General features: G+C 46.7%; 1 protein-coding gene across 1 annotated transcript in view; it reads left to right on the forward strand.

Moving 5' to 3' along the window:
• The window catches only part of LOC115149800 (low-density lipoprotein receptor-related protein 1), a 170711-nt gene that overhangs the window by 109605 nt on the left and 36128 nt on the right, over positions 1 to 24978 (forward strand). Inside the window, exons 14-36 of the mRNA XM_029692627.1 lie at positions 2514 to 2703; positions 2979 to 3104; positions 3618 to 3758; positions 4027 to 4152; positions 4505 to 4621; positions 4847 to 4927; positions 6272 to 6439; positions 11253 to 11435; positions 11708 to 11905; positions 12163 to 12408; positions 13310 to 13507; positions 14373 to 14577; positions 14819 to 14983; positions 15069 to 15313; positions 16775 to 16906; positions 19480 to 19707; positions 19958 to 20132; positions 21836 to 21930; positions 22029 to 22172; positions 22400 to 22540; positions 22727 to 22852; positions 23733 to 23864; positions 24064 to 24284. Coding sequence (XP_029548487.1) covers positions 2514 to 2703; positions 2979 to 3104; positions 3618 to 3758; positions 4027 to 4152; positions 4505 to 4621; positions 4847 to 4927; positions 6272 to 6439; positions 11253 to 11435; positions 11708 to 11905; positions 12163 to 12408; positions 13310 to 13507; positions 14373 to 14577; positions 14819 to 14983; positions 15069 to 15313; positions 16775 to 16906; positions 19480 to 19707; positions 19958 to 20132; positions 21836 to 21930; positions 22029 to 22172; positions 22400 to 22540; positions 22727 to 22852; positions 23733 to 23864; positions 24064 to 24284 — 3783 coding nt within the window. The remainder of the gene's footprint in view (positions 1 to 2513; positions 2704 to 2978; positions 3105 to 3617; positions 3759 to 4026; positions 4153 to 4504; positions 4622 to 4846; positions 4928 to 6271; positions 6440 to 11252; positions 11436 to 11707; positions 11906 to 12162; positions 12409 to 13309; positions 13508 to 14372; positions 14578 to 14818; positions 14984 to 15068; positions 15314 to 16774; positions 16907 to 19479; positions 19708 to 19957; positions 20133 to 21835; positions 21931 to 22028; positions 22173 to 22399; positions 22541 to 22726; positions 22853 to 23732; positions 23865 to 24063; positions 24285 to 24978) is intronic.

The raw sequence follows: 24978 nt of genomic DNA on the forward strand, positions 1-24978 counted from the left end.
ATGGTCTTACCTTTCCTGTTCTTCGTCAGAATGCACTCCCAGGACTTCTACTTCAATAACAAATGTTGGTTTGGTCCCAAATAATCCATCGTTATGTTCCATCAACGACGTTTTGTTCGTGCGTTCTAGACACTATCCCAATGGTAAATCACGGTCGTGCGCATGGCGCAGAATGTGACAAAAAAATTCTAAATATTCCATTACCGTACGAAGCATGTCAACCGCTGTTTAAAACCAATTTTATGCAATTTATCTCGTAGAAAAGCGATAATATTCCGACCGGGAATCTGCATGTCTGTAAACTGAGGGAAAAACCGAAAGACGGGGGCGGGGCAGGTCGCGAGCCTAAGCATTTCTCCACTGATTGCCCACTTAGCTTTTGCTCTCGTGTGCTTCAGCCAGGGCTTTGAATTACGTCATTCCTGTTTTTCCCGGGCTCTGAGAGCCCATTGGAGACGTGGGAAGTGTCACGTAAGAGCAGAGATCCTTTGTAATAGATAGAGAGAATCAACAAGGGCAAGAAATGTTCAGACAGGGTACTTCCTGAATAGAACCTTCTCAGGTTTTTGCCTGCCATAGGAGTTCTGTTATACTCACAGACACCATTCAAACAGTTTTAGAAACGTTTTCTATCCAAAGCTAATAATTATATGCATATTCTAGTTTCTGGGCAGGACTAATAATCAGATTAAATCGGGTATGTTTTTTATCCAGCCGTGAAAATACTGCCCCCTAGTCATAAGAGGTTAACCTCTGCATCACCAGAGGAAGAGTAGGATGAGGGTGCGGCTAAAGGCTATAAGAACTGGTCGTCAAGTGCGTTGGGAACATAGAATAAAAGGAGCAGATTTGTGGGCATGGTAGGATAGATTCAGGGCATAATGTATTGTTAGGGTGTGAGTGCAGTAGAGGTAAACCTAGGCATTGAGTGACGATGAGAGAGGTTGCATCTCTGGAGGCGCCAGTTAAGCTAGGTGCGGTCTCCGCATGTGTGGGGGGTGGGACAAAGAAGCCATCTGAGGCATGTTGAGCGGGACTAGGGGCTCCGCAGTAAAATAAAATAATGAGAGCTGCCCTAAACAACAGCTTACAAGGCATATTGACATTAGAGAGAGGCATAAAGCATTCACAGGTGTTGATTGGGAGAGCTAAGACAACAACAGGTAAGACAACAACGGGTAAACAGCTAAGACAACAACAACGGGTAAATGTCGATGAATGGGCAGAGATGGTCAGTTAGCTACACACATGGCCTGAGTTCGAGGCTGGGGCTGAAAGATCAACAAAATGAAGTACCGTGTTAATGAACAGTCCAGCAGGCATCAGCTGTGTGGCCGAGTGATCATAGGGTCCAATGAGCAGCAATAGGTGAAACGGAGCCGTTCGGTAGTCGATACTACGCTAGGCGAGCGGGAGATACGGTGTTCAGGAAGCTAGCGGGCCAGGGCTAGCAGAAGGGTCTTCACCGACATCCACGATGCAGAGGCCGGTTGAGAGCACATCGGCCGAATTATGTCAGCAGACCAGCAGATCAGTTGTGATGGATCGGCGGGGCTCCGTGTCAACAAAGGGTCCAGGCCAAATGGCAAGAGAGGTATTGTAGTTGGTGTACTTTGTTTGCTAGCCGGGACATGGGAACTATCTTGTTGGCTAACTGGTGCTTGCTTCTGGACAAGGTCGTTAGCCACAATAGCCACTCGGTAGCAGCTAGCTAGCTGCGATGATCCGGTGTAACGTTCCAAAGCTTGCTGCAGGAATCCGGTGATGTAGTGGAAAAAAGCAGTCCGATATGCTCAGGGCTGATATCGCGCTGTGCTGACTGGCAGGTATTATCTGGGATAAAGCGGCTGGTGTCTGAGCTAAAGGTAAAGACCGCTGGCAGTGGCTAACAATGTCTAAGTAGCTAATTAGCTGGCTAGCCTCTGATGGCTAGTTTCTGATGGAGGTTCCAATTATAAGGTCTAAAAAAAAATAGCAGATCCGTACAACATTGGTTGAGGCGGGTTGCAGGACGGTATATTTAATTTGAAAATGGAAAAAAGAGATTGAAATATATTGAAATCTATACAAAAAAAACGGGGAAAAAACGGAATATTTACACGGGACAAAAACAAAAACGTCTTACTGCTACGCCATCTTGGATTTGGATCAGTCAGACTGGTTACTAGCCCAGTCAGTCAGACTGGTTACTAGCCCAGTCAGTCAGACTGGTTACTTGCCCTAAAACTAACCCTAACCCTACTACGACCTTATCTGTGTTGTCTACAGTACCTCAACAACTCAGAACGCAAGGTCACCACATGACAAATGTTACCATGATAATGTATTACTAGAATAAGTAATAAAGTTGATATAACACATCAAGTGAGATTTGTAGTACAGTATAATACTGTGTGGTCAGTGGTGAGTCTACATAATGATACTGTAATTGTCAGGGATTTTCTGAGGGTTTATTGGATATGCAGTCTCTGTGTGTACTGGACACATCAACACCTGTATTGTGTTGTTATCAGACGATATATGAGGGTCAGGAGTTGAACCACGCCTTTGGCCTGTGTCACTACAAACACTTCCTCTTCTGGAACGAGTACCGCAGTGGCAGCATCTACAAATTGGACCAGGTCACCAAGACAGTCTCCCTGCTCCGCAACGAACGACCACCCATCTTCGAGATCCGCATGTATGACGCCCAGCAGCAGCAAGGTACAGGACACTAGTTTGTTCATCCATCTATACACCTACCCTTCTATCCATCCATCCATCCATCCCCCTAGATAATACACATTAATGTCTGAACATATCTCTCTACCCCCTTGCTCTTTGTCTCGCCCTCTGTCTCTGTCTCGTCCTCTGTCTCTGTCTCGCCCTCTGTCTCGCTCGCTCGCTCTCTGTTTCGCTGTGTCGCTCGCTCGCTCTCTGTTTCGCTGTGTCGCTCGCTCGCTCTCTGTTTCGCTGTGTCGCTCTCTGTCTGTGTACAGGTTCTAATGCGTGTCGTGTGAATAACGGGGGCTGCAGTAGTCTGTGTCTGGCCATCCCTGATGGGAGACAGTGTGCCTGTGCAGAGGACCAACAACTGGATGACAGAGACAACACCAGCTGTAAAGGTGAGAGTTCAGGGAGCAGGGGTCAGCTACAGGAGAGCAGGAGTTTAAATGTAATACTGTAGTCTCACAATGTGTGTGTGATAAATCATGTGGAAGGGAATTTTGTCACATGCTACCATCATCAGGGTTTATAGAGATTAGCCTAGGATGAAACTGTCTATTTCAAAGTTGAACTGTCAAAGTGTGTGTGTGAGGGAGCGTGAGCGAGAGAACAATTGTGTGTGTATATAGTATGCAAATAGAAATCCCTCTTACTCATGGAGCAGTCAGCTCAGATGTTTGTGTTGTGGAGGGGGACGGGATTAGGGACTGACAGTAGACCTGACACACATACTGTGCTCATGTTGGCTTTGACAGGGTTTGTGTGTGTTGTCGACTGCTGAGATGTGACAGAATATTAGCTACTATCTCACTGTCCCGCTCCACTCATTTAGCTTTTTGGGGGAAATGTGTTATTTGAATGCTCAACTTCTCGCTCTAACGCGCCCCCCCCCCCCCCCCCCCCCCCCCCAGTCAACCCGTCCTACATCCCTCCTCCTCAGTGTCAGCCCGGGGAGTTTGCCTGTAAGAACAACCGCTGTATCCAGGAGCGATGGAAGTGTGACGGTGACAACGACTGTCTGGACAACAGTGACGAGGCCCCTGAGCTCTGCCGTGAGTTTACACACACTGATTGTAGAACAGCTAGCTACCTTTCGTGTGTGTGTGTGTGTGTGTGTGTGTGTGTGTGTGTTGGTGGTTCTGGAAAAAGCTTGGCCTGTTCGTAGTCAGATTGCAGACAGGTTCCATTTCCAGACAAACACAAGCCTAGTCAGCCTGTCTGTCTCTTACACTCTGTACCCCTGCTCTCCCCCTCTATCCTTCCTCCATCAATCCATCCCTCCATACTACCTTTTTCTTCTCACCCCGTCCCTCCCTCTAGACCAGCACACCTGTCCCACGGATAAGTTTAAGTGTCAGAACAACCGCTGTATCCCGCTGCGCTGGCTGTGTGATGGAGACAACGATTGTGGCAAAGACGAGGATGAGTCCAACACCACCTGCTCTGGTAGGATGTTCACAGACATACACACACACACAGTTGCATACGGTGCACACACAGTACGTAACACACTCATACACATATTCTGTACAGACGCACACTTTATTTCCTTTATTTGTCACTCACTCACTCACTCACCATTCAGACAATGGTTGTTGAGGGCTGACCTTTCTCTCAGCCTTGCCCAGTGTACATGGACTGTAGTCTCAATGTTCAATATGCCATTTGACATTTCCCATGAATCCAACTACTGTTATAATATTTCCAAGGACAACCTAATAACATCCTATTGAAGTCATTCTCCTGAGGAGAACTGTTTAGTAATCTCAGTGTCCCCCCCCCCAACTCCTACCTTCAGCTCGCACCTGCCCCCCCAACCAGTACTCGTGTGCCAGCGGTCGCTGTATCCCAATCTCCTGGACATGTGACCTGGACGATGACTGTGGGGACCGCTCAGACGAGCCTGCATCATGTGGTAGGTCACCTGCCTCACTGTCACCTTTAACCCGTTGACCCTTATGTTTCTCTTATGCTACAACACACAGAACATTGTCTTCCATTAAAAGACAAAACACAATACCGTATCACTGAAACCCAGGCCCACAGGGCAACCGGGAACTGTAATGTTTATAGCATGTAAAGTAGTTAGTTACTGCTCGGTTCTTTCTCTTCCATTCTCTCTTTCTCTCTCTCCATCCAGCCTACCCCACCTGTTTCCCTCTCACCCAGTTCACCTGCAATAACGGACGTTGCATCAACATCAACTGGCGCTGTGACAATGGTGAGTGTCTCTCCCTCATCTTCGACCTACTGTGTGTGCTTGCATCTCCCAGTCGTTATCAGTTTTATCACTGGCTCGCTGCCACACATCATTTGGTGTCCTCATACCTCCTTATTGCTACAAGCTTTCTTTTCTCTATTTGGCAAGGATGTTTGTGCGTTTCTTCTCTAATTGGCTCATTGTGTCTTCTGTTATTGTTCCATGTGTGTTGTTGTTCCATGTGTGTTGTTGTTCCATGTGTGTTGTTGTTCCATGTGTGTTGTTGTTCCATGTGTGTTGTTGTTCCATGTGTGTTGTTGTTCCATGTGTGTTGCTGTTCCATGTGTGTTGTTGTCGTGCCGTGCGCCCACTCCGCTGTCTTTCCGTTGGTTTCTTTGTTTCAGAAAGTGATTTTGGGGACGGCTCTGATGAGTTGAATTGTCCGAACCCGACTGGTTAGATAGATCAACATGCACCACAGCCAACGCTGGGGGGCCGGAGGGAGGGGGAGACATGCTACTATAGGGAGAACCAGAGCTGCTTCCCTTACAGCTTTACCCTTTAACAGTAGTTCATTATTCATCTCAATTCAATGATACTGCTTCTACTTATGCAGTAGAAATACATGTTCTATTGTAGTTGGATTGGACAAGAATCAAAGACCGAGAGAACATAGGTTGAGGAACGACCAATTCGATTATCTGTAATAGTGTGCTTGCTGTCTATTTATCTGACAGTGGACAATATGAAGGTTTAGTTACCAGAAGAACCTCCCTGTTAGAAGTGCTTAGACAAGGAAGGGTTTGGGGAAGCATCTCCTCTGCTGCCAAGCTCAATGTATGAGTGCTGGGTACATTCACTCATGGTGCATATGCAGTTTCTGTGATTATTTTACTCTTCTCCTTTTTCTCACATTGAAATTCATTTGTAAATGTACTTAAGTGTTTTGTATGTATTTTATGTTGTGGAGAGTAATGGAAATTGTAGTAAATGTTTTGTATGTGAGTATGTATTTGATGTTGTGGAGGGTAATGGGAATTGTAATAAGTGTTTTGTATGTGAGTATGTATTTGATGTTGTGGAGGGTAATGGGAATTATAGTAAGTGTTTTGTATGTGAGTATGTATTTGATGTTGTGGAGAGTAATGGGAATTGCATTGTGAACAATAGTTCTAACAGCTATTTACTTTGACTTGAATGTTGTCTGAGTGTAGAGATCACTGACATTGACAGTGTTCTTCGTAACTAACATAAATGACCAGGTACATATAACCTGGGTGATTTGTTTTAGCCTTTCCTTATAGTCAGTGTATGTTGTGTGTATGACTGGTGTGATGTAGCGGTTTGACTGTGTTTGCCTTACAGACAACGACTGTGGGGACAACAGTGATGAGGCAGGCTGCAGCCATTCCTGCTCCAGCGCCCAGTTCAAGTGTAACAGCGGCCGCTGCATCCCCGACTACTGGACCTGCGACGGGGACAATGACTGTGGAGACTACAGCGACGAGACCCACGCCAACTGCACCAATCAAGGTGAGTGTCAGCTCAGTAACCCACCAACCGGGACAACTTAATGCCGTATTGATGTATGTGCTATAGGCTACTTAAATGACAGGATGTGGACTTATAGATAGCCATTGACTGTTTGAAACCTCAGTACTTCATGTCCCAAGCAGTGCAACAGACATGTAATTGCGTCATAAACACTACTTTACACCATCTCTCCATCTAGCTTGTAAACTTGCTGGTACTGTATCTCCTTCTAACATATTTTTAAGACTTGGGGAAACAGCCTCACTATCTATACTCCAAATCACTTTATTACTTTTGTTACGTAGGATCTGAACCAAAAGAAACAAAGTATTTGATGAGAAACCGAAAAGTTCATATGATAGACTATCGGGGTAGTTTTGGGTAAGCATATCTTTATCTGCCACCTACACTGTGTCCTGCAACCAGAGAACTAGGATCCCAGCCAGCCCGCTGCTCCCTCCCATGTGGTGCTGGCTAATGGGCTTGTCCAGGTTTGGCTCCCCCCACAGTGCACAGGGAATGCTGAGGTTTTACTGGTCAGAGGGCAGGCAGGCAGAATGCCTCAGGAAGAGCTTTCACACAGATCTTTTACACACGTGTGCGTGCACACACACGCACACACACTCATGCTCATACACATATACACCTTCACAATGAAATAGACTTGGGCCTTTTCTCATTTGGGAAAAGTCTGTCCTCCATCTTCTCGCCTCTGTCCTCTCTTCTCCATGACCCGGAAACCAAATAAGTGGTTGATTGGTCAAGGAGAGTGTCAATTCGAAAAGTGTTCCTCACTCCTCGATAGCCACCTTTTCATTGAGGCTCTACACATTTATTTTGCCATTCTACCCATGTAAACGTCATTTTCCTGAATGACACACAGTTGAAAAGGACCGTCTCATTTCAAACAATCACATTTCCGTCCACATTCCTTCTCCTCGCCAGCTCTCCTCGATTACCTTTGACATTTTTCAAAAGGAGCATACCATCTTCTCCATCTATCAAAAAATAAACCTACAGCACTTTAACACATTGATTTGACACGTGAAAATCGTGAATACCTTTTTATTTTGTGTGTGTGTGTGTGTGTATCACACACACACTACCGGTCAAAGGTTTTAGAACACCTGCTCATTCTAGGGTTTTTCTTTATTTTTACTATTTTCTACATTGTGGAATAATAGTGAAGACATCAGAACAATGAAATAACACATATGGAATCATGTAGTAACTAAAACAGTGTTAAACAAATCAAAATATATTTGAGATTCTTCAAAGTAGCCACCCTTTGCCTTGATGACAGCTTTGCACACTCTCAGCATTCTCTCAACCAGCTTCATGAGGTAATCACTTGGAATGCATTTCAAATAACAGGTGTGCAAACCAGATGGGATGGCGTATCGCTGCAGAATGCTGTGGTAGCCATGCTGGTTAAGTGTGCCTTGAATTCTAAATGAATCACTGACCGTGTCACCAGCAAAGCACCATCACACCTCCTCCTCCATGCTTCACGATGGGAACCACACATGTGGAGATCATCCGTTCACCTACTCTGCATCTCACAAAGACACGGCGGTTGGGACCAAAAATCGCAAATTTGGAATCATCAGATCAAAGGACAGATTTCCACCTGTCTAATGTCCATTGCTCGTGTTTCTTGGCCAAAGCAAGTCTCGTCTTGTTATTGGGGTCCATTAGTAGTTGTTTCTTTGCAGCAATTTAATGAGCTTATCCTGTGGCGGTCTTCACGAGAGCCAGTTTCATCCTAGCGCTTGCTGGTTTTTGTGACTGCACTTGAAGAAACGTTCAAAGTTCTTGAAATGTTCAGGATTGACTGACCTTCATGTCTTAAAGTAATGATGGACTGTCATTTCTCTTTGCTCATTTGAGCTGTTCTTGCCATAATATGGACTTGCTCTTTTACCAAATAGGGATATTTTCTGTATGCCACCTCGTCACAGCACAACTGATTGGCTCAAATGCATTAAGAAGGTAAGAAATTTCGTAAATTAACTTTTCACAAGGCACACCTGTTAATTGAAATGCATTCCAGGTGACAACCTCATGAAGCTGGTTGAGAGAATGCCAAGAGTGTGCAAAGCTGTCATCAAGACAAAGGGTGAATACTTTGAAGAGTCTCAAATCTAAAATATATTTTGATTTGTTTAACACTTTTTTTGGTTATTTCATAGTTTTGATGTGTTCACTAGTATTCTAGCTCCCAAGTGGCGCAGCTGTCTAAGGCACTGCATCTCAGTGCTAGAGGCGTCACTACAGACCCTGGTTCAATTCCAGGCATTATCACAACTGTCCGGGACAGTTGTGCGCCGCCATAGGGCGGCGCACAATTGGTCGTCTGGGTTAGGATTTGGCCATGGTAGGCCATCATTGTAAATAAGAATTTGTTCTTAAACGGACTTGCCTAGTTAAATAAAGCTTAAATAAAATAAAATCTACAATGCAGAAAATAGTACAAATAAAGAAAAACCCTGGAATGAGTAGGTGTCCAAACTTTTGACTGATACTTGTACCTTATTCAGACCCTTTGCTATGAGACTCAAAATTGAGATCAGGTGCATCCTGTTTTCATTCTTGAGATGTTTCTACTTGATTGGAGTCCACCTGTGGTAAATTCAATTGATTGGACATGAAAGTCACACACCCGTCAATATAAGGACCCACAGTTGACCTTGCATGTCACAGCAAAAACCAAGCCATGAGGTCGAAGGAATTGTCTGTAGAGCTCCGAGTTAGGATTGTGTCGAGGCACAGATCTGGGGAAAGGGTACTAAAAATGTCTGCAGTATTGAAGGTTCCCAAGAACACAGTGCCCTCGATCGTTCTTAAATGGAAGAAGTTTAGGACCACCAAGACTCTTCCTAGATCTGGCCTCCTGGCCAAACTAAGCAATCGGGGTAGAAGGGCCTTGTTCAGGGAGGTGACCAAGAACCTGATGGTCACACTGATGGAGCTTCAGAGTTCCTCTGTGGAGATTGGAGAACCTTCCAGAAAGACAACCATCTCTGCAGCACTCCACCAATCAGGCCTTTATGGTAGAGTGGCCAGACGGAAGAACATGACAGTCCGCTTGGAGTTGGCCAACTGGCACCTAAAGACTCTCAGACCATGAGAAACAAGATTCTCTGGTCTGATGAAACCAAGATGGAACTCTTTGGCCTGAATGCCAAGCGTCACGTCTGGATGAAACCTGGCACCATCCCTACTCTGAAGCATGGTGGTGGCAGCATCATGCTGTGGGGATGTTTTTCAGCAGCAGGGACTGGGAGACTTGTCAGGTTTGAGGGAAAGATGAATGGAGCAAATTGCAGAGATCCTTGATGAAAACCTGCTCCAGAGTGCTCAGGACCTGACTGGGGGGAAGGTTCACCTTCCAACAGGACAACAACCCTAAGCACACAGCCAAGGCAATGCAGGAGTGGCTTCGGGACAAGCACAGGTGTGCCAAGCTTGTAGCGTCATACCCAAGAAGACTCGAGGCTGTAATTTCTGCCGAAGGTGCTGAATACTTAAGTAAATGTGATATTTATTTTTTATATATATACTTTTGAAACCATTTCTAAACATTTCCGACAAACAAATCTGAGTTTGGCGGATGCCAGGAGAACGCTGCCTGCCCAAATGTGTACTATAGGGCCAACTAAAGTTTGGTGGAGGAGGAATAATGTTCTGGGGATGTTTTTCATGGTTCGGGCTAGGTCCCTTAGTTCCAGTGAAGGGAAATCTTAACGCTACAGCATACGATGACATTCTAGACGATTCTGTGCTTCCAACTGTGTGGCATACACACACACGGTCTATGGTGAATACACACATGCGTGCATGATCGCATACACACGCACACATCTACCTTCCCACCTCTTTGACCTTTGATGTCTGAGTCTTTCGGTGATTCCCTTAATCACCAATGTCACTGATGGCTCTATTGCTAATGCACTGGAGCATGGTCTCTGTGTGAAAGCTGTACCCTTCAGTGCTCTGCGTCAGCCTGGCATTGGGACACTGCCAACCCTTGACTCGTGGGCATCTCTGGGTCATTGATTTCCATTCATTTAGCCGTGCCAGGTTGTAAGTGAATGTCAGCATTTTGTTAATGATGTGATTTGATGTATTGTGTGTGTATAAATGGAGCACACCATCTTTGTCTCATGGAATTGTCAAGCCTCTACTAACCGCTGAGGTCCACAACACATGCCAAAACCATAGCCTTCGTATGCCATCTGGGTCTGACTATGCCAGCTGTTTATTGGTTTTGCCAGTCCCTTTTGATTTTTCATTGAGTGAATAGTGCGTTAATTGTGTCCATCATTGAAGCATGATGTTCTGTTAAAATGTGTTCCCTGTGATGGTGTGCTTGTTTGCCATTGGAGCACCACAGTGGGAGAGAGTAGAGGTAGTGGATGACTGTGTGCTGTGAGAGCTCTGTCCTAATGAAGCCTGTGTGCTGTGAGAGCTCTGTCCTAATGAAGCCTGTGTGCTGTGAGAGCTCTGTCCTAATGAAGCCTGTGATTGTCACACTCACTATGACATCGTACAGCATCTTTCATTACCGTTACTCGAATTCAGCCAGCTCAGCAAACTTTTACAAAATGCTGAAAATATATGAATTCTACAAACAGCAGGGCCCTCAGTTTTTCTTAACGATGTGACCTAACCAAGAAAAAGTTAGAGCTTATAACAAGGGCTCAGAGTATGATGTTTTGTTACATTTCCTTTTCTGTTCATGTTGTTTAGGTGTTGTTTCAGTGTTATTGTAGTGATCTAAAACTCCTCGTCCCCCTCTCTCCCTCCCCAGCCACGCGTCCTCCTGGTGGCTGTCACATGGATGAGTTCCAGTGTCGTATGGACGGCCTGTGCATCCCCATGCGTTGGCGCTGCGACGGGGACACAGACTGCATGGACCTGAGCGATGAGAAGAACTGCGAAGGCGTCACACACATGTGTGACCCTGCCGTCAAGTTTGGTTGCAGGGACTCTGGTGAGGAGAATGGGGATGGTTGTGTCACATCAATAAAGAGGAAATGAGGGGATTCTAAGTGAGAGGGGAGAGAATGGATGACTGAGTTATTTGCTGGTTGTAAAACATAACTGTAACAATATTGAAATGGATAGCTTAGCATTATCTGGTGGAGATGAAGAACTGGATTTGGTTTTAGCTGCTGTGAAAAACTGTTTGGCATATTTGTTGTTGTGGACAGCGTCTGCCTGTAAGGTCAGACTTCTGACCTTTCCCCTCTGACCTGTCCCCAGCCCGCTGTATCAGTAAGGCCTGGGTGTGTGACGGGGACAGTGACTGTGAGGACCACTCTGATGAAGACAACTGTGAGGCGTTGGTGTGTAAGCTCTCTCACCATGTGTGTGCCAATGACTCCACCATCTGTCTGCCCGCTGAGAAGCTGTGTGACGGCACTGACGACTGCCCCGACGGCTCTGACGAGAAACTCTGTGGTAAGACCTGCTGCTATTAAAAATGACATTACTCATGGTGCACTGGAAGATGGAACAAGGACCCCACTGCTGACACCAACGGGCCAGAGAAAAACCTTGAGCTGTCATGAATGTTTATGATACCGGTTATGTCATTATTATGACAGTGTTGTGTGTCCATCATGACAGAGAGCTCAAGAACAGTGTTACCCATTTGTTTTGTTCAGTGTCACCTCTCTTCTTAACACCCATCTCTCTTTTTCCCCTTTTCCCTGCAGACCTGTGCTCACTGGATAACGGGGACTGCAGCCATAACTGTACGGTAGCCCCCGGGGAGGGCGTGGTGTGTTCCTGCCCCCTGGGCATGGAGCTGGACTCCAACAACAAGACCTGTCAGATACAGAGCTTCTGCGCCAAACACCTCAAGTGCAGCCAGCGCTGTGAGCAGGACAAGTTCAGTGTCAAGTGTTCCTGCTACGAGGGCTGGGAACTGGAGCCTGACCAGGAGAACTGCAAGAGCACTGGTGAGGAGGGAAGGAGGGAGGGAAGGGGAGGGTAGGAAAGGAGAAGTAGAGAGGGGATTTGGTCAGATGGTGGTTTGGAGTGAAATAAGGGAGAAAGGGGGAGAAGCTGAGAAATCTAATGATCATGAGAATAAAACACTCAGAGGGTGAGGTGTGTCAACGCATGGTGGGTGAGGGAAAGATATTGGGGTTTGGGACCTGCAAGGGCAGGAGAAGGAGGACAGGTGAAAGAGGAGGCCGTACAGTACATTTCCAGGAATTGTTTTGGTTCAGGGGATAGAGTGAGTGAAGGAGGAGAGTGAGTGAAGGAGGAGAGTGAGTGAGTGAAGGAGGAGAGTGAGTGAGTGAAGGAGGAGAGTGAGTGAGTGAAGGAGGAGAGTGAGTGAGTGAAGGAGGAGAGTGAGTGAGTGAAGGAGGAGAGTGAGTGAGTGAAGGAGGAGAGTGAGTGGAGGAGGAGAGTGGAGGAGGAGAGTGAGTGAGTGAGTGGAGGAGGAGAGTGAGTGAGTGAAGGAGGAGAGTGAGTGAGTGAAGGAGGAGAGTGAGTGAGTGGAGGAGGAGAGTGGAGGAGGAGAGTGAGTGAGTGAAGGAGGAGAGTGAGTGAAGGAGGAGAGTGAGTGAAGGAGGAGAGTGAGGTGAGTGAGTGAAGAAGGAGAGTGACGTGAGTGAAGGAGGAGAGTGAGGTGAGTGAGTGAAGGAGGAGTGTGAGTTGGAGAGAGATGATGGGGTGTTTTGGCAGGAAGCTGTGTGGTTTCAGTGGTCCCACTAAGCATACCTGTGCAAGAGGAGAGGGAGGGGGAGGGGAGGGTGCACTGGGCGCAAAGTAGATACAGGGATCCCAACGCAGCCACCAACAAGCACCACTATATCACCATGATCATGTGATCTCCTGTCTTCTCCTCAGATCCCTTCAAGCCTTTCATCATCTTCTCCAACCGCCATGAGATCCGTCGGATCGACCTGAACAAAGGGGAGTTCAGCGTACTGGTGCCTGGCCTGAGGAACACTATTGCCCTGGACTTCCACCTGGCAGAGAATGCCCTCTACTGGACCGATGTGGTGGAGGACAAGATCTACCGCGGCAAAATGTCAGAGAACGGAGGTAAGTCTCTTCTCCACTTTTTAGCACTAGTTTGTTTATAAGCAGTGTTCTCACATCTCTTTGTCTTTGGCGTAGTACTCCAGCTTTCATGACACATTTCCCAATTGCCTTTACAGCGGGGAATGCTGGGAATCGTAGTTGTACTGTTGTGCAGCCTTTAGTCCTACAACTCCTGAGGGGAAGTTGCTAGTAAATAACAAAGCAGATGGTCCAGCTACACGCCGAAGGCAAAACTAATCAATCAAAACCACACTGTCACTTTCCAAACAGGCAAAGCCAATCAATCAAAACTAAACCGCTACCATAAAAAAGGCAAAGCTAATCAATCTATAGAGCCAGAGCTTCTGTGCTCTGGCTCTATAGATGAGGCCCTCTCATTACAGTAGGAAGGAATAACGAGTGTGTGCGTGCTCCAGTCAGAATGATGACTAGTCTGATGATTAGACCATTCTCTTTGATTAGGGAGCTGGAAGGAAAATGAATGGGTGAGAGAGAAGGATGAAAATAAGTGTTACTTCTCTTTTTTTATTTGCTCTGGCTCCTGATGTCGTGACGTTTGCTCAGGCCCAAACAGGAATAGGATACATCCTGTCAGTAGTAGGGAGAGTTGTGGCTTTGTAGGTGTCATCATTAGATATGCCGGGGCTGCATTGGCATTACAAAGTCTCTGCGTGTGATTGATGTCCATGGGACTGGCCAGATGTGGGACTGGCCAGATGTGGGACTGGCCAGACGTGGGACTGGTCAGACACACTGACAACTTTAATGACTAGAGTTGAATAGGTCTACAGTAAGGGGGAATGACACAACAAAGCTTCACAATCAACTTACCTACACTGCCCCCCCCCCCCCCCCCCCCCCCCAGCTCTGACCAGTTTTGACGTGGTGATCCAGTATGGCCTGGCCACTCCAGAGGGTCTTGCGGTGGACTGGATAGCAGAGAACATCTACTGGGTGGAGAGTAACCTGGACCAGATAGAGGTGGCCAAGCTGGACGGAACCATGAGGACCACTCTGCTGGCTGGGGAGGTGGAGCACCCCCGGGCCATCGCCCTGGACCCCCGCTATGGGTGAGAACCAGCACGCTGCTGGGAATGGGTTAGCCTGGTCCCAGATCTGTTGGTGCTGTGTTGCTAACTCCAATGTTGACAATGACCATAGGAGTTGGAAAGGCAGCACAAACCCTTCTGGAACCAGGCTAGGAATGATCTAAAACATGGCTCAAAACAGGGTCTTGACCTGAGTCATTGGTTTTGTGTTTACTGGAGCACGAAGTTAAAGTTGAAGCACCCCCCTCCCTTATCTCTGTAGGATCCTGTTCTGGACTGACTGGGATGCCAGTATGCCAAGGATCGAGGCAGCCTCTATGAGTGGGGAGGGTAGGAGAACCATCCATAAGGAGACCGGCAACGGGGGCTGGCCCAACGGACTCACTGTAGACTACCTAGAACTACGCATCTTGTGGATCGATGCCAGGTCAGAGAGAACACACACTGTACACACACACCATACATATGCAAGCTGTCATAAATCACTGTATTGTCTTCCATTCTTCCTCCAGGTCAGATGCTATTTACTCAGCCAAATACGATGGTTCCGGCCTGATCGAGGTTCTGAGGGGACACGAATACCTGTCGCACCCATTCGCAGTCACTATGTACGGGGGAGAGGTTTACTGGACGGACTGGAGGACCAACACACTGGCCAAGGCTAATAAGTGGACCGGCAACAATGTAACCGTGATCCAGAGAACCAACACACAACCTTTTGACCTGCAAGTCTACCATCCCTCCAGACAGCCTCAGGGTAGGACACACACACGCCTGGTAACACACATGAATGATGTTTAAGAGAGGTTAGCTACTTTGCTTTGGGTCACCACAGTATTACCTACCTTGAATGACCTTGTATGTAAATGAGTGTTGCCCACAAGGCCATACTGCTGCCACTGCTCTCTGGAGAGAGACCAGAGTCAGAGTGACAGCTTCTCTAAGTCCATCTGTCATACAGGAGAGTGGTAGCATCTGACCTCCCCTGTCACAACCTCTCCCCTCAAAATGGCCACACTCAGAAAACGATCCATTAATGGATGAAACAGATAGGCCTGCTGCCTGTGGAAAGAGGGGTTTTATATGCACATACTGAATGCCACAAGAAAAGGGCAACCAGTGAAGAACAAACACCATTGTAAATACAACCCATATTTATGCTTATTTATTTTCCCTTTTGTACAGTAACCATTTGTACATCGTTACAACACTGTATATATAAATAATATGACATTTATAATGTCTTTATTCTTTTGAAACTTCCATATGTGTAATGTTTACTGTTCATTTTTATTGTTTATTTTACTTTTGTATATTATCTACCTCACTTGCTTTGGCAATGTTAACATATGTTTCCCATGCCAATAAAGCCCTTGAATTGAATTGAATATATATTTCCTCACAACCTATTCCTTTCCCCATCTCATTCACTCCCACCCTTCTCCTCCCATTTATTTCTCTACCACCCTGCATTTTCTGTATGCTTACTCTTTACCACTTTCTCTCTTTTATCACTCTCTTTCCCCTGCTCTCTGTCTCTCGGTCGGTCTCTCGGTCGGTCTCTCGGTCGGTCTCTCGGTCGGTCTCTCGGTCGGTCTCTCGGTCGGTCTCTCGGTCGGTCTCTCGGTCGGTCTCTCGGTCGGTCTCTCGGTCGGTCGGTCGGTCTCTCGGTCGGTCGGTCTCTCGGTCGGTCGCTCTCTCTTGGTCTGTCGGTGTCTCGGTCGGTCGGTCTCTCGGTCTCTCGGTCGGTCGGTCTCTCGGTCGGTCGGTCGGTCGGTCGGTCTGTCTCTCGGTCGGTCGGTCTGTCTGTCTGTCGGTCGGTCTGTCTGTCTGTCTCTCGGTCGGTCTGTCTGTCGGTCGGTCGGTCGGTCGGTCTGTCTCTCGGTCTCTCGGTCTGTCTGTCTCTCGGTCGGTCGGTCTCTCGGTCGGTCGGTCGGTCTGTCTCTCGGTCTCTCGGTCTGTCTCTCGGTCGGTCTCTCGGTCTGTCTCTCGGTCTGTCTCTCGGTCTGTCTCTCGGTCTGTCTCTCGGTCTGTCTCTCGGTCTGTCTCTCGGTCGGTCTGTCTCTCGGTCGGTCTCGGTCGGTCTGTCTCGGTCGGTCGGTCGGTCTGTCTGTCTCTCGGTCGGTCGGTCGGTCGGTCTGTCGCTCGCCCTCTCTCGGTCGCTCGCCCTCTCTCTTTCTCTGTCGCTCGCCCTCTCTCTTTCTCTCTCTCCACACAGCTCCTAACCCATGTGCAGCTAACGATGAGATGGGTCCCTGTTCTCACCTGTGTCTCATCAACTACAACCAGACCTTCTCCTGTGCCTGCCCTCACCTCATGAAGCTGGGAGCAGACAAACACACCTGCTACGGTAAACACACCTAGTACTTGAATTATGCACACACACCTGCTACAGCAGCAAGGAGACACTAAACTGCTGTTCCTCCTCCCCTGAGTTGTCAGATTGTCTCCTCCTCTAGCTTGGCAGAGAGATGGAGTTGTCAGATTGTCTCCTCCTCTAGCTTGGCAGAGAGATGGAGTTGTCAGATTGTCTCCTCCTCTAGCTTGGCAGAGAGATGGAGTTGTTGCTAGTGATTCATATCATCTCTGTGCTTCAGGGTGTGTGATTCACTGTTAGTATTATCGCAAGACTGTACAACAGGAACGGTTTACCCACGTACAGAGGTTTACCCACGTACAGAGGTTTACCCACGTACAGAGGTTTACCCACGTACAGAGGTTTACCCACGTACAGAGGTTTACCCACGTACAGAGGTTTACCCACGTACAGAGGTTTACCCTCACTCCATAGGGAACACACACATCCACCAGAAACATCCCTCATGAGTGGGATCACTCTCCTGAGCCATGGCTTTGTTTCACAGTTCACACACACACACACACACACACACACACACACACACACACACACACACACACACACAGGATTATGTCACTTAAGACAGTTTGAGGAGTTTAGGCCGTGTCTCTGAACTGAAGGGTGTGTGTGTGCACGCGTCACACTGTGTTTAGTATTCAGGATAGCAGTTTCTATTATCTGTGGTGTAATGGAGGCCCACACTGTTTAATGCAGGCATCCACCACAACTCTGTCATTCACAACCTAGAGCACCATACACACACCTGGGATATCTGATCTGGAAAGGCTGAGAAGAGTCAATACTGCACCTCTACACGCACACGGTACACACACGGTACACACACATGGGAATGCCACAGTGCAGACTAATGTAGATATCATTATAGCATCAACGCTGACTGAACTCATTTAGAACACAGTCATGGCTCTGCCATTTAGTCAGCCTGCCAAGTACAATCCATAAACACACGCTCCTCACTCCTGATCAATGTTCCCGCTTAGCTGCCCACACATCTTTCTAGCGTTTTCCCCGTTAGTTAGCACTGTCAATGTTTCCCTTTACTGTTGCAATTGTGATCGAATCAATTCAATATTAGCCACTTTCAGTGCAACATGCCGAAACAACACCATTTATGCAAGAGATGATTTCATTGTTCCATTCTTATTAGATTGTGTTGTAGGCAGAACACATCGGAGTAGGATTCTATTATATTGTCAGGCTTGACTCAGGCCCCTACTCTACACAGACCGGTACGGCATAACCAATCAGAGCTGCTGTAGGCCTACAGTATATGCAAATCGACCACAGCCATATATGGATCCGTACCATTCACTGTGTTTACAGTATGCGTGGTCGTCAGTAGATTGTTTTGAGATCAAAGCGAGAGCTACATGTAGCCACGTGTGCACAATCAAATCAAATGTTATTGGTCACATACACATATTTAACTGATGTTATTGGTCACATACACATTTAACTGATGTTATTGGTCACATACACATATTTAGCAGATGTTATTGGTCACATACACATATTTAGCAGATGTTATTGGTCACATACACATATTTAGCAGATGTTATTGCGGGTGTAGCGAAATGCTTGTCATCCTAGCTCCAACGTTTGTTCATATCCTTTACTAGTTAGTGAGTTATTAGCCCAGTTATAGATCATTTGTAGTCAGAAATGGGGGAGTGATTACTTCCTACAAAATGTGTGCATTTCTAGCCATCTTTGAAAAGTGAGTAAAGAAAATAGCTTTTTTTGTCTTAAAGGGGCAGTGTTGTTTTTTGAGACGTGCTTGAATAAGCCAAGTAGCCAATAGGCAGAAGGTAACATAATTAATCTGATTTTCTGTAATAATACTATGGGATTAATGATGCATTTTATTTTGTAAAGTGGTTTCTTGCATCAAACAACAACATTTTCAGTCACTTCTTTGTCTGAAGGACAAGTGGATAAACAGGTTAATGTCAAGCCCTGCATGTTTTGTTTAAAAGTCTCATGGATTGTAGACCTACGTTGAACACCACCCATTGGCTGATACTGTAGGCTGAATGATAGAACAGCTATTTCCATGTTAAAATGTTATGGGATGCATTTTCTTCTGTGTTGATGGTAGGCCACTCTAGTAGGCCTACATTATGATCAAATAGCCACAGTAGTCTACTTGGCCACTGTTAAAACTGTAACTTAAAGCAGGTACAGCCTTACTATTCACAGTCAACCTGCGCTGGAAGTTGTACAGAATTTTCACAACGTTCAAGTTTGCACTCAGCAGACGTGAAATTTGTTCAGTGCTGAAAAGAATTAGAGGGAACATTGGTCCTAACTGCTTGTTATTGTGGGGGATTGTATTGAGTAGATGCGTAAGTGGCAAAGACATTTCACACACCACACACACACTTGCACGCACACACTCATCACAATTTAAGCCTCTACCCTTTTCCCCTCTCCTACAGTCAGTTCCCACTGTATGCCCATGCAATCAGACCATCTTAACACGCACACTCTACCCCAACTATCTCCCTAACTCCCCTCTCCTCCCTCTCTCTCGCCCCGTCCAGAGTCCCGTCAGTTCCTGCTGTATGCCCGTCAGACAGAGATCAGGGGAGTGGACATAGACAACCCCTACTATAACTACATCATCTCCTTCACCGTGCCAGACATAGACAACGTGACCGTGGTGGACTATGACGCTCTGGAGAACCGGATCTACTGGTCAGACGTCCGAACCCAGACCATCAAGAGAGCCTTCATCAACGGCACCGGAGTGGAGACTGTGGTGTCTGCTGGTAGGGAATATACTGTGGAAATATCTAACCTACTTGGGGTCAACTAATGAAATACCTATAGAATGAATGAGTCAATCAGTCAAAATGTTCATGTAGGTTTTCTAATTGGCTATCAGTAAGGGATAGTTCACCCAAATTACAAAGGGACATTAGGTGTTTCTTTGGACAAGGATACTCACCATGTAATTGTGTCATTTGGATGAACTATTCCTTTAATGAAATTGCATATTTTTGTGTTGTCTTCCCCTAGACCTGCCCAACGCCCATGGCCTGGCAGTAGACTGGGTGTCTAGGAACCTGTTCTGGACCAGTTACGATGCCAATAAGAAACAGATCAACGTGGCCAGACTGGATGGATCCTTTAAGAACGCTGTCATCCAGGGCCTGGATAAACCCCACTGTCTGGTGCTGCACCCCATACTGGGGTAGGTAGAACCCCCCCCTCAACACACCCCCAACACACTCACACACAGAGACCATCTGGCTGTCAGACAGGCTCCCCACTGATAGGAAGGGTAGTTTAGATGATGGCTGACCTCTAGCAAAGATCAGCCAGCTCTCCCACTCTAGACGGGACTTCAATTCCTCTCATCTTTCCCTTTTCATCTCTCCCTCGCTCTCTCTCTCTTTCTCAACAGATTGCTGCTGTGTTAAGAGCCAGAATGCACTTATACATGTTTTACACACCGTCACACATTGGCCCCATTCTAGCTCTCTGTGTCTCAATTTCTTTCATCTCAATTTTCTTATCTTACTCTTTCCTTCTTTTTCCTGAGTTCCTCTCTCTTAATTTATATTTCTCTCTCTTACACATTCTTTTTCTCTCACTCCTTTTCTCTCTCTTTCGCTATTACTCTATTTATCTCTCTTGCTCCTTTTCTGTCTTTTTAAAGAGACAATGGCTGAGCAGGCATATAGCCGCTCCTAAAATCACTAACAGACATTGTGTGTTTCTCTTTGTGTGTTTGTATGTGTGTGCTCTACTTTGTCGATGTGTGTTTGTGAGTATGCGTGGGGCGGACAGAGAGAGGATATTTTCTTTGAGAATGCCTCTGGGTTTTTTTTCTTCAGTTTTTTATGCGTTTGTTGAGAAACTTACTGAGCTGAGGAAAGTTTCCCATCTGGGCTGTGCTGCTTGCATGGGGGAAACCAGAAGCACTGCCTAGAATGAATCCAGGACAGGAGGGGGTAGGGAAAGGGGGGTCGGGGGGTCGGGGGAGAGAAAGACAGACGAGAGACTAGGTTTCAATTGTTTTCAGGAACTGTATTGAAACGCATGAGAACTAAACAAATGCAGGCTGCGGTGGAAGTGGTTGTTTTTGAGAGGAAGGGGGGGGTATTAAATAGTGACACCCATGCTAAAGTAATCACAAATACACATGAATTGCCCTATGTTTTTTTTAGATAGGCATCGCATCAGGTGTGTTTTTGTGAGTGTACATTAGTGTTTCATAGAAGTCTTTGATTGCATATGTTTCTGTATATGTGTTTTGTTTTTATGAGTGCCTGTTTCCGCCCACTTTTGTGTGTAGCCTGAATATTATGCCTCTCACAGAGAGAGTTTTAGAATTCCCCAGAATAAATGGAGAGAAAGTGAAGCCATTCATGTTGCATTTAATTGACTGCAGTGAAATAGAATTGCAGCAGGACTCTACACTAGCCCAGCCCCACTGACATGCTTCCTGCTTGGCCTAACCCAATCAACATCCACCCACCCACACTGTTCTAAACTAGCCTTGACCCTGCAATAAGTAAGAGCAGGCTCCTGTACTTTATACCCAATGAAAGATGCTGCTATTAAAACACTGAGGTTTTTACATAGATTGTAAACTAGCTGTATAACTACCTTTCCATCTGTCAAGAAGACGTTCAGTAGATATACAGGCACCAAATGTAGGCCATGCTAGGCCTAGGCTGCTGAATGTTTTGCTAGTTTTGCACCACAATTTATTTTCTCACAAATTCTGATGTGTTGCCTTATTGTGTGTTTGTGAACTGAATTAACAGCTTTCACACATTTAAAAATGATAATACAGACTATTAGGTGCTATCAAGTCGAACAAACAAAAGGTATTTTTCCAGTAGTGCTTTCAGTAGCATGATATGACATTTTGTCTCTGTGTTCCAGGAAGCTGTACTGGACAGATGGAGACAACATCAGCATGGCCAACACTGACGGCAGCAACCACACTGTCCTCTTCACCAATCAGAAGGGCCCAGTGGGTGAGTGGTTCTGGGATAAAAGTAGTACACTATAGGTAATAGTTTGCCATCTGGGATCATCGTAATCACCTCTTTCTCCGTCTCTCCTCTGTCTCCAGGTCTGTCCATAGACTTTGACACAGAGCAGCTGTACTGGGTCAGCTCAGGGAACAGTACCATCAGCCGCTGTAAGCTGGACAGTTCGGGTCTAGAGGTTCTGGAGGGAGTCAAACTGACGAAGGCCACAGCTCTGGCCATCATGGGTGCATAACATGGCTCCTCTCTTACTAGGATTGTACATTCTGCCTTCTAGCTGCATTTCTCTTTCGGTTCTGAAGTGTTTGAATACTCACCTATGGCTGCTACAGTAGGTCTCAACTTTCATTATTTGTGTGATTGGAGTATGAATGTGATGGGTCATTTTGATTGGCCCAATTGTGTAAAGAGATGAAATGTAATGTTGCGATTGGCTGTTGTGTGCTGTATGTAGGTGAGAAGCTATGGTGGGCGGACCAGGGGACTGACCAGATAGGAACCTGTGACAAGAGCGACGGAGGGAACTGGAGGGTCCTGAGAAACAGCACATCTCCCATGATGCACATGAAGATCTACAACGAGACTGTGCAGAAAGGTGTGTGTGTGTGTGTGTGTGTGTGTGTGTGTTCGCTTGCTACTAGATTATAAGTAAGCATTTTAATCTATCCGTGCAAATACATATCTGTCTTGTTTTTATTCTATAAAAGTAGACACGTGTGTGTGTGTGTGTGTGTGTGGGTGCAGGTTCCTCAGCATGTTTGTTTTTGTGTTGTGTTTCCAGGCACTAATCTGTGCAGTATTAACAATGGAGACTGTTCCCAGCTGTGCCTGCCCACCTCCCCCACCACACGAGCCTGCATGTGTACCGCTGGATACAGCCTCAGGAGTGGACAACAGTCCTGCGAGGGTGAGACACGCACTCACGCACACACACACACACACACACACACACACACACACACACACACACACACACACACACACACACACACACACACACACACCCACTGTGAATAACTTATTTATAAGTAACAAAAATATAAACGCAACATGTAAAGTGTTGGTCCCATATTTTATGAGCTGAAATAAAAACATCCAAGAAAAGTTCCATATGCGCATATGCTATTTCTCTCAAATGTTGAACACAAATTTGTTTACATCCCTGTCAGTGAGCATTTCTCCTTTGCCAAGATAATCCATCCACCTGACTTGTAGAATATCAAGAAGCTGATTAAGCAGCATGATCATGACAGTGCTGGGGACAATAAAAGTCCTCTCTAAAATGTGCAGTTTTGTGTCACTACACAATGCCACAGATTTCAAGTTTTGAGGGAGCTGCAATTGGCATTCTGACTGCAGGATTTTCCACCAGAGCTGTTGCCAGAGAATTTAATGTTAATTTCTCTACCATAAGCAACCTTCAACGTAATTTTAGAGAATTTGGCAGTACATCCAACCGGCCTCACAACCGCAGACAACGTGTAACCACGCCAGGCCCTCCACATCCGGCTTCTTCACCTGCGGGATCGTCTGAGGGGGGAGTGGGGTGCTGAGGAGTATTTCTGTCTAACAAAGCCCTTTTGTGGGGAAGAACTCATTCTAATTGTCTGGAAAAAAACCTGTTGAAATTTATAGAAAATCCAATAAAATGGTGTGGACACATTTTCAATTTCAACTTATTTTAGAAGAAATTGGGAATAATTTATGGAAAGCGCAAGGTGCCAATATATTTGCCTGTAACTGTATATCCAATCCTAAACTCTGGGTAATTTTTCACTTGGCCTCAGGTGTGGGCTCTTTCCTGCTTTACTCTGTTCATGAGGGCATCCGTGGCATCCCCCTGGATCCCTCGGACAAGTCAGATGCTCTGGTGCCAATGTCGGGCACCTCCCTGGCCGTGGGCATAGACTTCCATGCAGGTATGGACACACACACGCACACAGCCACCTTGGAGAGAGGGGTTTTCAAACACTATATATAACCACAGTAGATCAGTAGTGAGGAAAGACATCATGAAAATATGCTGAATCCAGACAATATGGTAGATTCATTCCACATGAGCCTGTTAATGAGTATGATGGGTATAGTATCTACTCTCCTGTAATGTCTCCCCTCCAGACAATGACACTATCTACTGGGTGGACATGGGACTGAGTACCATCAGCAGAGCTAAGAGAGACCAGACCTGGAGAGAAGACGTGGTGACCAACGGCATCGGCAGGGTGGAGGGCATCACTGTGGACTGGATCGCTGGTAAAGCAAACACACCATGCATACACATGCACATGCATACAGACTCATACGCTCACATGTACTACACGTACATACCAACTGATACTGTACACACACTCACGCATTCGGTATCTATCACAGACTCACGTGTGACACGCTTCACAGCTTTACAGAAGAGAGATGAGATTCTCATTCTGCACACATCCTCACCTCTGCCATGTCAGAGAGGGAGAGGTGGGGAAAGAGAGGGAGGGGAAAGAGAGAGGGAGGGGAAAGAGAGAGGGAGGGGAAAGAGAGAGGGGGAGGTGGGAGAGGTGGGGAAGGAGAGAGGGAGAGGTGGGGAGAGGGAGAGAGGTGGGGAAAGAGAGGTGGGGAAAGGGAGAGGGAGAGGTGGGGAAAGGGAGAGGTGGGGAGAGGGAGAGGTGGGGAGAGGGAGAGGGAGAGGTGGGGAGAGGGAGAGAGGTGGGGAGAGGGAGAGAGGTGGGGAGAGGGAGAGAGGTGGGGAAAGGGAGAGAGGTGGGGAAAGGGAGAGGGAGGGGAAAGGGAGAGGGAGGGGAAAGGGAGAGGGGAGGGGAAAGGGAGAGGTGGGGAGAGGGAGAGGTGGGGAGAGGGAAAGGTGGGGAAGGAGAGAGGGAGATGGTGGGGAGAGGGAGAGAGTGGGGGGGAAGAGAGGTGGGGAAAGGGAGAGGGAGAGGGGGAAAAGGAGAGGAGGGAGAGGTGGGGAAAAGGGAGAGGGAGAGGTGGGGAAGGGAGAGGGAGAGGTGGGGAGAGGGAGAGGTGGGGAAAGAGAGAGGGAGAGGT

This window comes from Salmo trutta, chromosome 16, assembly GCF_901001165.1.
Source record: "Salmo trutta chromosome 16, fSalTru1.1, whole genome shotgun sequence".
NCBI classification, from domain to species: domain Eukaryota; kingdom Metazoa; phylum Chordata; class Actinopteri; order Salmoniformes; family Salmonidae; genus Salmo; species Salmo trutta.